The 15,902-nt window shown below is 30.4% G+C and overlaps 3 protein-coding genes across 4 annotated transcripts; 1 reads left to right on the top strand and 2 right to left on the bottom strand.

Annotated features, from left to right (window-relative positions):
* The first annotated feature begins 245 nt into the window (after positions 1-245).
* On the top strand, positions 246-2,492 carry LOC127247433 (uncharacterized). Of its 2 annotated transcripts, XR_007837886.1 has the most exons (6): positions 246-366; positions 549-721; positions 811-866; positions 1,906-1,972; positions 2,069-2,221; positions 2,363-2,492. XR_007837886.1 is itself a non-coding variant. In XM_051269265.1 (5 exons), the coding sequence occupies exons 2-5, from the start codon at positions 593-595 to the stop codon at positions 2,147-2,149; spliced, it is 333 nt and encodes a 110-aa protein (XP_051125222.1). In that variant the 5' UTR covers positions 246-366; positions 549-592; the 3' UTR covers positions 2,150-2,492. The 2 variants fall into 2 exon arrangements, 1 of the variants encoding a protein (XP_051125222.1); XM_051269265.1 differs by having other exon boundaries at positions 2,069-2,492.
* Positions 2,493-9,980: 7,488 nt separating this feature from the next.
* LOC127249866 (syntaxin-related protein KNOLLE) lies at positions 9,981-11,388 on the bottom strand. The gene is made up of 2 exons (XM_051272916.1): positions 10,631-11,388; positions 9,981-10,521 (listed from the first exon to the last, which is right to left on the bottom strand). Exons 1-2 carry the CDS (start codon positions 11,240-11,242, stop codon positions 10,192-10,194), a joined length of 942 nt encoding a protein of 313 aa, XP_051128873.1. The 5' UTR covers positions 11,243-11,388; the 3' UTR covers positions 9,981-10,191.
* A 1,021-nt stretch (positions 11,389-12,409) lies between these two features.
* LOC127249819 (pentatricopeptide repeat-containing protein At4g21190) lies at positions 12,410-14,043 on the bottom strand. Its single transcript, XM_051272834.1, has 2 exons — positions 13,934-14,043; positions 12,410-13,344 (listed from the first exon to the last, which is right to left on the bottom strand). Exon 2 carries the CDS (start codon positions 13,315-13,317, stop codon positions 12,517-12,519), a length of 801 nt encoding a protein of 266 aa, XP_051128791.1. The 5' UTR covers positions 13,318-13,344; positions 13,934-14,043; the 3' UTR covers positions 12,410-12,516.
* Between the last annotated feature and the right edge of the window lie 1,859 nt (positions 14,044-15,902).

Here is a 15,902-nt window from a genome sequence, read left to right as displayed (position 1 = left end):
TAGTAAAAATATAAAATAACTTTAATATTTTTATCTTTAAAAATACAAAAATTAATAAATATAAAAATATTAAATATTTTGATATTTATATATAAATTATTTTACTATTTAATTTAATTGAATCTTTTCTTCTTTTTTTTTTTTTTAATCATTCTTTAGTGTATGGGCCGAATTTGAGCCCGAGCCCGAGCCCGAGCCCAAGCCCAATCCTAAACGACCCTTGCCCTATCCCTAATTTCATTTGTCTGATAGTCGTTACCCTTTCCCCTTCACGACTTCGCTCCAGCACGGCGGCGCCGCCTCTCTTCTTCTTCGTAACTTGATCAGCTGCCGTCGTCTCCAACCGCCTGCAGTCGCATTAGAATTGTAAGCTCAGTCCTTCAATTTTTTTCAATATTTAGAAAGTGGGAGAATCTTTTCAAATTTTTACTTATGTTTTTTCGATTCGATGTTGTTGGTTTATGGCTAAAAGCGAAGTAATTGTGAGAATCTCAGGAATTCGAAGCAATTTTGACGTGTTCCTCTTTTGTTTTGTTTTTTTTAATTAGATCTCGTTTTTCATCAAAACTGCTGGAATTCACGGTTAAGAGCTATGGAGGGAGGCGATGATGGAGTGGAGAGACTGGTTGACTCTAAAGACATGCAGCAGCAGAGCAAAGCTCTCGATAAACTCACCGATCGGGTTGAGGATCGGCAACTTGACTCTACTCGAGTCCAGGAGGTGACTGGCTTTCGTTTAACAACTATGTGTGAGTTTCTGCAGTCGATTCGTCCATTATAATGTGATAAATTTTCTTTTCGGACTTTCAGGCTATGGCTTCCATTGCTGCTTCAAAAGAAGCCGATCTTCAAGCTGCCAGATTGAGGTACTCTTCTCACGATGAGACATGTATTTTTTTTATTTTATTTTTTTCTTTAAAAGGGTGAGCTTTTTATGTTGTGTAGAGAGTAGAGTTTGGTGGATATTTAAGAATCAGTGGCTGTTTATGGATGATTTCAAAAAGTTACTTTCTAAAGCTTGTATTTGCAATTGAAGCTGAATCTAAAAGAGTATGGTGGTTTGTGTAGATTTGCAGTGCTTTAATGCTTCAGAAGTGGGTGTTCATTGCATTTTGGGTTGACTTTGGAGAATAATTTATATACTGGGGTTTGAGTTGTTTCGAAGTTTTGAATCAAGTCCGCAGATATTGCTGTGTAACTTAATTCATGATTAAATATTGTTTGAAATCCAGTTGGCAATGACTCATAATTTGTATCAGTTTGTTCAATTAAGTTTTTTGATCCCAAACTTGAGTAGAATTGTGCATAGAAGTTTCGAGAATGTAAATTGGAAATATGACAAGTTTTGAAGAAAGCCATGGTCGTGTGGAGCCATGGATGTTTTCTTAGCTAATGGAAGTTGTTTCCGATGGCCTTTGCAGCAATCATTGGCACTTCAGTTATTGATAATGTAGAAACATAAGAAGTTTTGAAATAAACCATGGTATTGTGGATTTTTTTTTAGCTAAGGGAAGTTGTTTCAGATGGTCTTTATGGAAAGCTTTGGCACTTGAGTTATAGAAAATTTAATATAGCAATATGGGAAGTTTTGAAGAAATGTATGCTTTCTTGAAGTGACTCGGCGATCAATGTCTATTGGTGTAGTTAGGCATTATAATTTATACCTTTGTTGGTTGTATATACCTTGTTAGATTAGGACAATTTTTAATGATACGAGATGTTAGTACAGTTTGCAAACTGAATAGATTGAAATGGCCCGAAAGCTTAATAGTTAATTCGCAGTGTTGTTATTTCAGTGATTTCTTAATAAACATATATGATTTCGCTGATTTATAAAACTAGGGCTTGTGGTTTACGGTGCTTGTTTATGCATTTGATCTTTTTCTATTTATAAAATCGTCACAGGGAGAAAGAGTTGGCTGCTGTTAAGATTAATACCGCCGATGTTGAAATCATTGCAAATGAACTGGAGGTAATATTCGTCAAAAATATTGACTTTTTGTATTAATTAAGTTAGTTTCCACGAGCTTGGATTGCTAATGAGCTTTATCGTCACTTTGGAGAGCAGTTGGACAAGAAAGTCGCCGAAAGGACATTGAGAGAGCACAAAGGCGACGCAGTTGCAGCCATTAGATCATTGCTTTACTAACAATCTCGAGCAAAACACGCACATGGAATCCATGTGGATCTGAGTTTTTGGAAATTACTTTCGGATTCTGTGGTTGGTTTGTTAGCATAAGAACATCAAACCCGAAATCTTTTTTCACTTTTTTCCATTGCAGTGATGATTGAGTAGTGTTAAGTTCCATAATCCGTATTCGCTTGATTATTGTATTGATATCGGAAGACTAATCCATTGCAGGCTGGCCTGTATCATCGACAAAGAATCTCTGTAAGATTCGATCGACTTCACAAAGGGAATAGTTTTGTCTGCTCCAGGTACATGTTATAAAACCGTAAAATTGTTTATAACTCACGTGTGATTTGGGATATTATGTGTTGTTTGGCGTATTTTTATATGATGCTGATTAGGGCTGGTCAGCTTAAACTTTTCCCATTTGTATTTTGTTGACAAATACTCCTTTCGGCCATTAAAATTAGATCACTAGGCAGGCCGAGATTAAGAAAAATAGATATTTTATTAAAAAAAGTAATAAAAGTAAAAAGTTAGTTGAAAGTATTTTTGAAAATTTAATTAGAAATTAAAGTAAATAAATTTTTTTTAATAAAGTCAGTGGTATTTTTTGTAAATTCTGAATAAAATTTAACCAATTGGCTAAAAAAGTGAATAAATCTGACGGACAAGCAAAGAATATGGTATAATAATTATACTCCCTCTATCTCATTGAAAGATTGTCATTTTTCATTTTCGTCAATCTCAAAACAAGCTTATTATTTTTTAATTTATTAATTATACTACCTATCTAATATAACAAATATCCTTTCAATTTACACTATATTACACAAATGCCGTTACTTTTATATTATACAATACTAATAGGAATATTTTTGTCGTTTTCACTACAATTCATTATAATACTAATATTAAAAAATTTATGCGCAAAACGTAAACGATAACCTTGCATCGAAACGGAGGAAGTATTAGCATGTAATTGTGGAATTTTAAACAAACCTATAGTGTTGCTGGCTTTAAAATTTAAATAATGAGCTTTATTGATGCAACATAATTTGTTTTTATTCCAACTTGTGACAATAGGGACAAGCAGTCATGATGTCAATTTATGGATCATCATTTTGATTAATATGAGTCTCTTTAAGAAAGTGGGCCCATATCAAATTGGATCACTGAAGACCATCAAATACCCAAATCATCTGCAAACAACATCGACCAAATCAAAAAATAAATATCGAAAATTGACACATAAACAACACAAATTAATCATTTTGACATTAGGACCAACTATAAGACAATATTTGTTAAGACAAGAATACATTACAAGAATATTGAGTATTAATTGAAATTAAAAATTTATTTAGATTCATCATCTAAAATTGTCATATTCGACTTATTATTTAATAAAAAAGAAAAGAAAAAAAAAAAAGAAAAGAAAAGCAAAGCTGTTAAATGTAATGAAATTACTATGCCTTGTTAATAAATACATAGAATGTGTTTCTTTTAGCCATCATATCCAAAATTTCTATTATTCTTTGGATTCTGCGTTTTTTTATTTTATTTTTTTTTACAAAATATTCATATTGTTTTAATACCAAATTTAAATCAAAATTTTTCAATCAAATCAAAAGAAAAACACCCATAATTAGTTACCTTTGCACATAGTTTTTTTTTTTTTTTTTTGGTCAAAACTCATAAAACAAAACCAATCTTTCCTGCCTCTGAAATATAGATTTTCTTATCTTTACAGGATTTATTATTATTATTATTATTATTATTTTGATCAAGTCACAAAAAAGCAAAAAAATTGATTTGAACACACATCTTTCAAACATGGCTCTCTCATTTCTTTTGACCCTTGTAATGATGAGCTACTTCACACACACACATATATATATATATATATATAATCTCCAAATATTTAGAAATTAATGGTGTGTTTCTTTAACATATGCAGTATTTTTTAAATTTTATTATTTAAATTTTGTATTTTTTCAAAATTTTATTTTTACAAAATATTTTATTAAATATTAGTATTTAAATACAAAATCTAAATTAATTTTCTTCAAACCAAATGCAAAGAAACAAACCCTAATTTTTCTAAGTCCATAATTTGAATCCAAAATCACATAATAAAGGCCAAAATCTTCAACAGAGTATTGACTAAGATTCATGCCAAAAACACACCCTTCATTTCATGTCGTAATGCGTGTATATATATATATATACACACACACATGTATGTATGAGTTCGATTATGTAACAATATAAAAAATATATGCTGAATTATGCATAGAGTATAATGAGTCATATAAAATATTAATACAATGTCGAATTCGTATAAATATGTTGAAATTAATATTACAAATATCTTAAATTTTTATTTATTTAATGAAAAAAATTCTTCTTGATAATAATGTAAAATTATGAAATACCTATAAGTTGAGCTAAAACAAATATTGAATCATATAAAAGATGTGCTAAAACACCTCTAAAATATATAATTACAGCTCAAGATCCAAATCAATATATTCTTTGGCCCTCTGAACAAGTAAAGTCTCATAGAAAGAAGATGAGACATTGCTTTGGTGTTTCTTTCCCAGGTCACATTTTCTCACCAAACCCAATCTTTAAAAAGATTATAATTTGGTGTTAAACAGTGAAAGAACATTTGGCAGATAGATATTGAGTGTTGTGACCCTACATTTTTTACTTTTTTTTATTTTTTTATTTTTTTATTTTCTTGCTATGGTGGGAAGAAGAATCAAAATATGTTTTTGATTCTTCTGTTCTAAATTTGTTGAGATCCCTAAACTTGATTAACTAACTAGCAAATATTCGATGATCACCGTATGATTTCTCAATGCTCGCAAAATAATATATATATATATATACACTACTCACGAAATGATTTCAAAGTTATGCGTCGTTTGTGAAACATTTGAGTGCGAAAAAAATGGGTGTTTCATAACACGATTGAATTGAGAAAAATATACATACCTTGATTGAATGATGGCTTCCTCGATGATCATTTGGAAGAAAACCGATGGATTGATTGATTGATCGATCGACAAAGGGTAGTCGAATAAGTCATCAAAAGTTGAGGGGAATGAAGCCTGGTCCGAGATCATTCATCTCTCAACACAACACCATAAGATCAAGAACCTCGAACCAAACTACATTCTCCACAACATTTTTACCTCTCTTTTTCTCATTTTGATGATTTTTTTTTTTTTTTTCGAGAAGACGAAGCCATGGTCATATATATAGATATAGATATAGATATAGGTATGTGTGTGTGTGTGTGTGTGATATGGAAACAAGAGGGCTTTTCTTTATTGACAACTAATTAAGTTCACTTTCCACACCTTCCCTATTTATCATTCATACTTTTCAAATATTTCACAACACTCTACATCCATTTTTTGATTGCCACATTTTTTGTGTTGTAAGTTTGGCAAGGGAATTAGTAGTAGTAGTAGTAGTAGTTAAGGTCACCTTTTAATAACATGTGTAGATCGATCGAATTATTAGGTTTTTGTGTGCGTACGGTTTTAATACCTTAAAAAGGGTTTGATTCTGTTTAGTATGCGTGGTTTGGAAGATAAGATACGTAAATAGTTCTGAGATTGCAGTATGTGCAACGAATTGAAGTAAATATGAAATTTCTTGATATAAGATTCAAATATAAGTTTACTTTACTACTTCATCGGTTTAGAATGTATATATCTATTTATTTTTTTTGTATGTATATAAAGAATTATTATTATTATTATTATTATTATTATTTTGATGTGTGATGATTACCGATGTTTAAAGAGTATTATCGAGTAAAATAGCTTTGACAATATCATTAAATAGGGAGTGGTATTGTTGTAAGTTTAATTGAAATATAAGATTGTTTTATAATGTGTGAAGATCATATTTGTTGAATTAGAAAAATGATATATTGATTATGAACAATTTAAAATGATAAAATGAATACATTGCTAGTATAAGGAAAGAGTAATATTTAAGCACAACTAGACACCATAAGCCTAAGCAAAATCATAAAACTCATACCCCCTCCGTCCCAATACAATAGTCTTGTTGATCATTTTTTTTCAATCCCAAAACAATAGTCTCATTTTTCATAAATAATCATATCACTATAAAATTACTCTTACTCTTTCATTATTATTATACAATTGACACTACCTTTTACACTAATACACTCACAAAAAAGTCTTTTACCCGTATTTTTTACCTACTATCAATATAATATCAATATTCCTTAAATCTCTTGCCAAACACAACCAAGACTATACTTCTGGGACGAAGAGAGTACTAGATTTACTTTAAATATCATATGGTCTTATTTAAGATTTACTTGGGTTAATTTACTATGTGTGAATTGTACTGTGCTTTTAAAGTTTCTTTTCAAATAAATTTTCAAGTAAAATTTACTTATAATTTCTTATTTTTATTTTTCCTTTTTCGAAATAAACAAATATATTTATAATTTTCAATTTTTTCTTTTTATAAAATTAATATATTAATATATATATATACATAAAATTATCTTTTATTTGTCTGTATCATATAATCTTTTTTTAGACGTGGAGATAGAGTATATTCTATTGATATATAATTTTAGAATATTTAAATATATATTTTAATTTTTTTAATGATATATATTATATCATAAATCAAATAGTAATAAAATAAATTGCATGTAAATCGACATTCAATTTTTATCGATATTTAACTTTGTTGCACTACAATATACCTAAATTGTACTACACCCATCCTTAATTTTTTTTCTATTTTCCATATTTAAAATATAGCAATGTTTTTTTTTTTAAAAAAAAAATGGACACAATATTATTATTTATATCCGTTTATATAGACGTTTTTACTTACTTACAATTATTTAGAGCAAAATTTATGTAGAGAATGGGTTTGTTAAAAGAATGTTCATTTAATCATTATTTTAAAAAAAATTACCTTGAAAATCCCTGTAATGTTTTCATAAAATTATATTCTTTTAGTTCAAATTGAAATTATATTTTTATTATTTTTATTTGTTCAATTAAAAAATATTTATTTTTTATTATTGTAAAAATAATCACATGTTAATAATAAAATATCCTTAACTTTTACATAAATTATAAAATATTAAAACTATTTTAAATATTTCTATCGATTAATAAAATACTAAATATTATTTTGTAATCTATTATAAAAATTCAAATGTATACTTTCGTTAGGGATGGATGAAGTATTATTTTTTTCTTATAAAATAATATATCAAAATTATTTTTCAAGGCGGCGGCTAAGACAACACACAATATAATCAGAGACAACACACAGCATGCGTTAATATAATACAAATGCAATACGTGATATATTCTCATGCATCACATACAATAATTGATTTTAGTACATAACATACTCTCATACAGCACAGACTGTAGTTATGAACAAACATCACATGTTATTATTACAAAAGAGAACGGAGAGTAATTATTTTGTTGGATCCAAAACATCTAATGCTTCAAACTCAAATTTGTGCTGTATGTAATAAAGACATGTATTGTTTCTATATTTTATGTGTGCTAATTTAGAAAGTACTCAAAGCTACTAATAATTTTGAAAACATCATCGGCCAAAACATATTCGAACCGAAATTACCTTCAAGTTGACTACTTCGAAAAAAAAATAATAATAAAAATAAAATCAGGGTTGACATATATTTTAGACAGAATTACTTACTGCAGTTTCAAATTTTCAATAATAATCATCTAAGGGTTGGTTTGTTCATATTCATATACTTCCCCGTCCCGGTGTAAGGGTATCGTTTATTTTTTGCATATAAATTTTTTAATATTAATACTATAATAGATTTGTAGTGAAAACAGACAAAAATATCTCTATTAGTATTGTGTAATATAAAAGTAATGATATTTATGTAATATAGTGTAAGTTGGAAGAGTATTTATTATGTTAAATAGGTAATACAATTACTAAATTAGGAAATAGTAACTTTGTTTTGAAACGAACGAAAATGAAAAATAACAACCTTTCAGTAAGACCGAAAAAATATATATTTTTATAAGCAGACGTATCAATAGTAATGTTTCTTTTAAAAAAATATTACATTAATTACTTATATATATAACATTATCTTAATTATCTAATTTATTTTTTTTAAAAAAAATTAAAATTTTTAAAATTTCAAAAATCTATGTAAAAATGTAACTAGCAAACCCACCCTACCCCACCACTCTCAATTAATAATTTAAATATCATAAATATATATATTTTTTTATGATACTTTAAATAATTTAAATAAATAGACTAAGTTTGCAAACTATGTCCAATAAATCAAGGTGGGATGGGGTTTGAAATATATTACTCTCTTCGTCCACAAACTAATGTATTATTTCTTTATTTGGGATGTCCAATAATTATTGTTCTATTTAATTTTTTAAACACAAATTTTATTTTTTTACTCTTCATTCATTTATTACTTTTAATCTTTATCTTATAATAAATGACAAATTTGTTAATTCATACAAAAAAAAAAAACAATTATTTAAAAAAATTGTGCAAATATATTTTAGAACAGTAAAAATGAACGAAGGGAGTATTATTTTTATTGTGTAAATAGTATTTGATGCATGCCGAGATAACACATTTTTATTATGAATCTTGCCGTGCAAAATAAATAGTATTGATTACAATTTAAAATTAAACAAAAATAAAAATCAATGAATTTTTTTATTTAAAATAAAAATTATTCTATGTGAAAATTGAATCGAAAAGGGCTCCATAGAAAACCACGTTAATGTTTGTTTGTCCTAAAAGTTGAATGTGCAACACAATTTATATATGTAAATGTGTAAATTGTTTAAAATAAAAGAGATGGAACAATTTATATATTTGTTTGTTATTTAAAAGATATATATATTTAAAATAATAAATAAATAATTGATGTCATTTCATATTTACTTATGAAAATTTACATTTAATTTTCTTATTTTACTTTTTTTTTAAAACAAAATCTAATTAAATATTTATTTTTATTTATTATATATTACACTTAAATTTAATTTTATATTTAAAATATTATATTAATATATATTTACGTCGCATCAAATAATTATTTCCATTCAAAATTTTACTATCTAAAACTAAAATTCGAAGCGTGTTTGTGGGTTGGGATTTTGGATTTATGAATAATAAAAAGTTGAATTTGAATGCAAAGTAAATTTGTAGTATAATATAAAAAAAAATTATTTGATTTGATATTTTTGGAGGTAAATAATAATCTCAATAGTAAAAAAAATTGGTGTAAAAATCTACAAAAGAACACAACCTCCAAAAGAAAATTCGAAAAATAATTGTTTGATTTGATATTTTTTAAACTAGCAGTAACCTAGTCAAATTTTGTCCTAAAAATCTTGGTGTTTAGTTGTGAGGTTTTGATTTTGATTTTGGATTTTGAATACTTCCTCTGTCCCATTGAAAGTGTTTTATTTTCCATTTTCGTTCGTCCCAAAACAAAGTTACTATTTCCTAATTTAGCAATTGTACTATCTGCCTAATATAATAAATACCTTACACAAATGTCGTTACTTTTATATTATTATACAATATTACTGGAGTATTTTCGTCTTTTTTACTAAAACTCATTATAATACTGATATTAAAAAATCTACATACAAAAAATAAATGACAACCTTGTACCGGAATAGAAAAAATAGTAAAATTTTGAATTGAAACAGTTGTTTGATATTGATTTAATGTTTTGAATGTAAAATTAAATTTAAAATAATAAAATAAATAAAAATTAGATGTTTTATTTGATATGTTTTAATTAAAAAAAATTAGAATAGTAAAATCTGCTAAAATTTTACAAGTAAAGATCACTGTTGTACTAAAAATGTCTACTGCCTTTATGTAAAATTTGCACTGTAAGTAACAATCTGATCGATGATGATCGATAAACAGTCTCAGATTCCCACAAACAAACAAACAAATCAAAGAATCAAATGAATCATCATCATCATCAATCACGATTTAGCAAAGCTTGCAACAATGGGGACGACGACGACGAGGATGATGAGCAGCAGAAGCACAATTCCGACGCAGAGGCACCGCCGGCTGCTCCTCTGATGATCCTTCGCAACCTTCAGATTCTTCGCGCCGTCGTTCACATACTGCGCCGCGCTCATCACGTGGTGCTCTATGTCGTCCATCTGCTCCCCCTGCGCCTCCACCATCACCGCCATGTCCAGAAATACCTCGTGTAGCTCCAGCAAGCTTTTCTCTATCTCCTTCGCCGCCTCGTGCCGGTCCTGAATCTCCGCCACCGTCTCCACCACTTTCCCCCGCCCGTGCTCCTGATCCAAGCAGAAAAATCAAAATCCCCAATTTCAATTGGAAAAAAATCAATTTGGGGGTTTTTCTAGGGTTTTGAATCGATTCGAATTTGAAAATTGAAACACATACCTGGATGGCTCGGGAGAGCAATTCTTCGCCGGCGTTGCCGTCGCCGGTGGAGATAATTTTATCGATGACGTCATCGCCGGGGAATTCTCCGGTGACGGTGAAGTAGCGTCTTCCGACGGTCTCTTTATACTCCGCCATCATTCTCTGCCTCAGCGCCTGGAAATCGATCATTAGTTCTTTAAGCTTTTTTCTCAGACCGTTGGTGACGGCGGACCGGGTCCGGTCGACGGGGGTGCCAGCTTTGCAGCCGGAGAGGCGGCGGTTCGCGGCGTTGGACCGGTCCATGTCTTCGAGCCGGGCTCGGATAGCCCGAGCCCGCTTTAAGACGGAAACGACGTCGTTGTTTACGCGGGCCCGGAGTGATTTGAGGGCTTCGGGCTTGTGCAGGGCCTTGCCTTCCTCGTTGGCGTCGTGCAGGCGGCTGAGGATTTGTCGGATTGAGTTCATTTCCTTCTTTACCTCCTCGGCTTCGTCGAGGAAGGCGGTGAGGTTTTGGTCGGGCTTCGAAAGGCCCATTTCGAGGTCCGGCGGGGTCCCGGACTCCAGATCCTTCATCGCCTCTCGCTTCAGGTCGACGTAGCTCGTGAAGGACTTCGTCATTAAATCGTTCATTGCGGCGGCGGACGGCGGCGGGCGGCGCCGGCGGTGGAGATATATCTCAGATGAAAGTATTTCTTTTTTAGAGAGAGGGAGTGGAAGAATGTGAGTGAGTTTTAGAGTGAGAGAGTTTTGCAGAGGTGAAGAGGAATTGGATAATGGGTGAGATTTTGTAGCGACGGAGAAGGAGATGTCTTTGGGTAGCCGTTGCAGTCCCAACGGCTAGTTTTTTTTTTAACGTTTTTGTTTTGAAGAGGCTCTGACGGGAGTAGGCTTTTTTGTATTATTATGGTTGCTTGTATCTGATAATGTAATTATTTATTTATTACGTTTTCAGATAATTTGTACTCTTTAAATTGGCTCGAGATTTTAGGTATGTATTTTTAAATTAGTAAATAATTAAAAAATATTTTAATAAAAATATTTATCAATTAAAATTATTAAATAAATAGTTAATATAAAATTTTTAAAAATTATAAATTATAAAATTTAAAATATAATTAAAATATATAATTATATTAAAAAAAATAAATTATGTGAAACAAACAAATGATAAATTATATGAAAATAGAGTCTTGTTTTTAATGAATGCAAAGATTGAAGGATTTGGTAAACTGCTTGAGATGTATTCAGAATGTAAAAAATGGGTATCAAATAATTGCTAATCCCTTCGTCCCACATAATTTATTTATTTTTTTTAAAAAAAATTAATTATACATTTTAATTATATTTTAAAATTTAAAATTTAATTTATTTTAATGTCATCTTAATCTTAATCTATAATTTTTTGTATTAAATAATAATTATTTTTACTAATATACTTCTTAATTATTTATTAATTATATTTTACTTAAATTCTCCTGTTTATAGTAACGTGCCATCAGGACAGAGGGAGTAATAATTTATGATGAATTCTGAATTACGAAATTTGAATTTCGTTTTTTCAAATGAGCTTTGTAATAATTAATTAACCGTAATAGAGATTGTTGTTTAGTTTAGTTTTGGCTGTTGATGTTGTTGTCAATTGCATTTTTGAGATATGTATATATATATTTATTGAGAAAAATAAATATATATATTTTGATGTTGTTATCAAATGCATTTTTTTTTTAATTTAAAATGTAGTATTCAATAACTATTTTCAAGTAAATAACAGCTATTCTACTTTTGCAAGAACGAAGCAACGGTAAAGAAATACTTAAAGCACAAAATCAATCAAAGTAGCATCAATTTCAATCTCAACGATAGAAATCTTACAACATACCTGAAGGACAACCATCGAACTGAACCTATCCTTCCAAAGGGCCGTCAGAGCTCGGCTGCTCGGCCTCCGTCGATCTATCGTCGTTTTTCAGCCGCCGGGCGCGACTAATTTTCTTGAATTTCCGATCAGGCGATTCGTCGAACAGAGTCTTGTACTTCTCAAGTATCCGATCCTTCTCTTCGCATAACCCGAGCTGCTCATACGCATTCGCTACTTTCTGCACGATCGATTTCCCGGGAGGTTTCCGATCGAACGATTCCAGGCCTTTGAACAGCTTCACCAGATCCTCGAGCATATCGTTTCTGTAGTAAACGGAGATCATGAGATCGCAGAGCTTCCACGGGACGGAATGGAGATCATAAGAGAGTTTCTTTTTCCAGATCTCGTGGGCTTCTTCGACTCTACGGTCGTGATCGAGGGCCCGGATCAACTGGCCGTATGTTCCCCGGGTCGTGCCCTGTCCCTTGCTTAGCATCCATTTGATAATTTGGATGACTCTGTGCCATTGCTGATCTTTCTCGAGACGGATCAAGACCTGCTTCAGTGGGCCGATCGGGAAATCTCGCTCCCACGCAACCCAAGCGTCGAGAGTTCCATACACAGCTTCTTTGCTGTTCGGAAGATCATTCAGCGTTGTTACGAGAATGCCAATCTTGTCCTTTCTAGAAACATTTTCGCCGATTAATTGGGGTCGTCGTTTTGGAACTGTTCCAATGTCGACGGACTGGAGGATTGTGCTGAAACTGGAGGACTGAGATAGAGCTTTGTGCAGATTAAGATGGTTGATTCGACTAACCAGTTTTGGTAGGGAGGCGATTCTCGACATTTCTGGAGCACTATGAACACCAGGGAACTGAAATTTTGAAAATGTAATATGCAATTTAGCAACAGGATGATTAGAGGAAATAAAGTTCCAGTAACAGAGGATGAATCATTCAAACAAAAGTTAAGTTTGCTGCTAAGCTTATGAACAGATGAATAAATGTGCTTGTTCATTCTCCAATGGCAAAATCAAAGCTGTTCGTAGACAGATTCCTAATATTTTTCTACAAGAACACAACAAATCCAGATAATTTGTATTAGTTTTAGTTGTGCTTCAAGGTATACGAAGGATCAGAGAATTACGTTCTACGAATCAAAGTTTGTTCTTCTGAGACATTTCTTCGAACACGTAACATGCGCGCAAAACGCTGTGTTGAAACAAACATGACAAAATTTACAATAGCATACACGAATGCTTGCCAGCTCCAATTCAACCAAACTAGATTCAATTCATCAATCCGGAAACATTTTTCGTTTTAATAGCGTCAGAAATCACGGAAATCGCACATTGGAAGCAGGAGCGAAGATTATGGAAAATTCTCATAGAAAAATCACAAAACTTCAAACGTTTCAAAGATGGAGACAAAATCAATTAGAGACATAGAGTATTCTTATCTCACCTCTTCCACGGCGGCCGTCCTCCTGCCGGAACTCCAAACGAAGGCGCTGCAACGATCGGCTCCGAGGTCGATTGCTATGGCAGAAAAGCATTGAGTTTTGGGCTTTGTATATTGGGCTCTACAATTTGACTTGAGGTTTAATATATTGAACCGTTTAATTGACTTATATTTTTGGGCCGTTTAATGGGCTTTTAGATATTGGGCTTTTCTTTATGTATTTAATAAATTTAAAACGAGGTCCACATAAGACTCCGTACACACTATATAAAGGGCAACGAATTAGGTAAGGGTAAATTATATAATACCTATATTTTATTTAGCACGTTAAATTCTTTTGTGTTAACGTAAAGTGTGCACCAAATATTTTCCTTATCCAAAATTAATATTTGGTTATAAAAGATTTAAATTACACAAGTTTTATATATATATAAAAAGTAAAATATTTTAAATATTATTTTTTTTTGGATAAAATAAATAAATAAATAAACATAATTTAGATACCATATCGGATGCCGAATGACCGTCTCACCTAAAAGTTCGATTAATTATATATCCGCAAACGAGAGTCGTCAGCACGCCCCATCAGGTGCAAGTGAGGTCTGCGAAACTTGCACATGCATATGCCGCAAATGGGGATGGACGGGACTCGAACTCGAGACCTTGGTTTGTTATAGATGTAAAATAATAATAATTTAATAATTTTCTCATAAATTAATTTAAACTAAATTCAATTTTAAATAATTCAACGTTCAAACCAATAAAAAAAATTATTTAATTTGAATAAAAAAATTCGATTTAATTATGTATACTGGTCAAAACAAGTCAACCGAACCCAACATGATAATAAATGAGTCAACACAAAGTCGACACGATAATAAACGGGTCGAGTTAGAGTTGAGTAATTTAACCCGTTTAAAGTATTCAACCCAACACGAACCTGACACGAATCGATCTATTGCCACCTCTAAGTACAGTACCGTGTGGGTGGATATATATATATAATAAAAAAAAAATTAAAATGTATAGATTAATTTTTTTAATAACTTATGTATTTAATTAATATTTAATTATAATGTAATATATGTAAAAAATAAATAAATAAAATGTATATTTAATTATTTTAATGACTGAATTTTTTATAAAATATACACAATATAAATATCATTTTAATAGATAGTTAGGCTTCAATTAATACATACTCGTTAATTAAAAATTAAATAAATAATACCAAATATATAATAAAACTAAAATAAAAGGACCGAAAGGCAAAATTTAAAAATGTTCATAACACATGGCATAATAAAGTATATATGTTATTAACAATTTTAGATGATAAGAAAACTAAAATTTTCAATTTTTTTTTAATCGAAAAATTAAACTTCTAAATCAACAAAAGGTAAATGAAATTGAAAATTAATACCATTAAGAACACTAAATATAAAAGTCACAATAAAAAAAATCAACAATGATATTGGGCTGATTTTGAAAAATAAATAAAATTAAACAAAACAAAAATATACCAGATATAAAAAAAAAAAAAAAAAAACAAATAAACACAAGAAGAAAGCAAATTTTAATTTAGGGCACATAGTCGTGTTGAAAATAAAAGGTAATAAGGGACTATTTTGCAAAATATTTATTTTAGATACTCCCTCCGTCCCACGTTGGATGTTTGGGTTACTATAGACACGATAATTTAGAATAAGTATAATTAATAGATAATTAAAAATCTATTAGTAAAAATAATTATATTATAATTGTTGAGCAAAAATAATAATAATAATAATAAATAATTGCAGTAAAATTCTGGATGGGTCTGGGTATAAGCCAAACGGCCCAGAAGTCGGACAAGGAAGAATGATCGACCGATACATGGTCGGACAGGACAAGGTCGGGTACGGAGATTGGACGTGATAAAGTTGGACACGGAAGTCAGACATGATAAAGGTCGGGCGAAGAAGAAGTATCG

This window comes from Andrographis paniculata, unplaced genomic scaffold (genome assembly GCF_009805555.1).
Source record: "Andrographis paniculata isolate CXL003 unplaced genomic scaffold, ASM980555v1 Contig11END, whole genome shotgun sequence".
Lineage (NCBI taxonomy): Eukaryota > Viridiplantae > Streptophyta > Magnoliopsida > Lamiales > Acanthaceae > Andrographis > Andrographis paniculata.
Note: the sequence above shows the minus strand (reverse complement) of the source record. Positions and strands in the feature narration are given on the sequence as shown.

What these genes read in the sequence shown, in the direction of transcription:
- LOC127247433 (XM_051269265.1), top strand. Translation starts at nt 593, where the DNA reads ATGGAGGGAGGCGATGATGGAGTGGAGAGACTGGTTGACTCTAAAGAC. An exon ending in CTTCAAGCTGCCAGATTGAG is followed by an intron (nt 867 to 1,905) that starts GTACTCTTCTCA and finishes AAATCGTCACAG; the next exon opens with GGAGAAAGAGTTGGCTGCTG. An exon ending in TCATTGCAAATGAACTGGAG is followed by an intron (nt 1,973 to 2,068) that starts GTAATATTCGTC and finishes TTTGGAGAGCAG; the next exon opens with TTGGACAAGAAAGTCGCCGA.
- LOC127249866 (XM_051272916.1), bottom strand. Translation starts at nt 11,242, where the DNA reads ATGAACGATTTAATGACGAAGTCCTTCACGAGCTACGTCGACCTGAAG. An exon ending in TGCTCTCCCGAGCCATCCAG is followed by an intron (nt 10,522 to 10,630) that starts GTATGTGTTTCA and finishes TGCTTGGATCAG; the next exon opens with GAGCACGGGCGGGGGAAAGT.
- LOC127249819 (XM_051272834.1), bottom strand. Translation starts at nt 13,317, where the DNA reads ATGTCGAGAATCGCCTCCCTACCAAAACTGGTTAGTCGAATCAACCAT.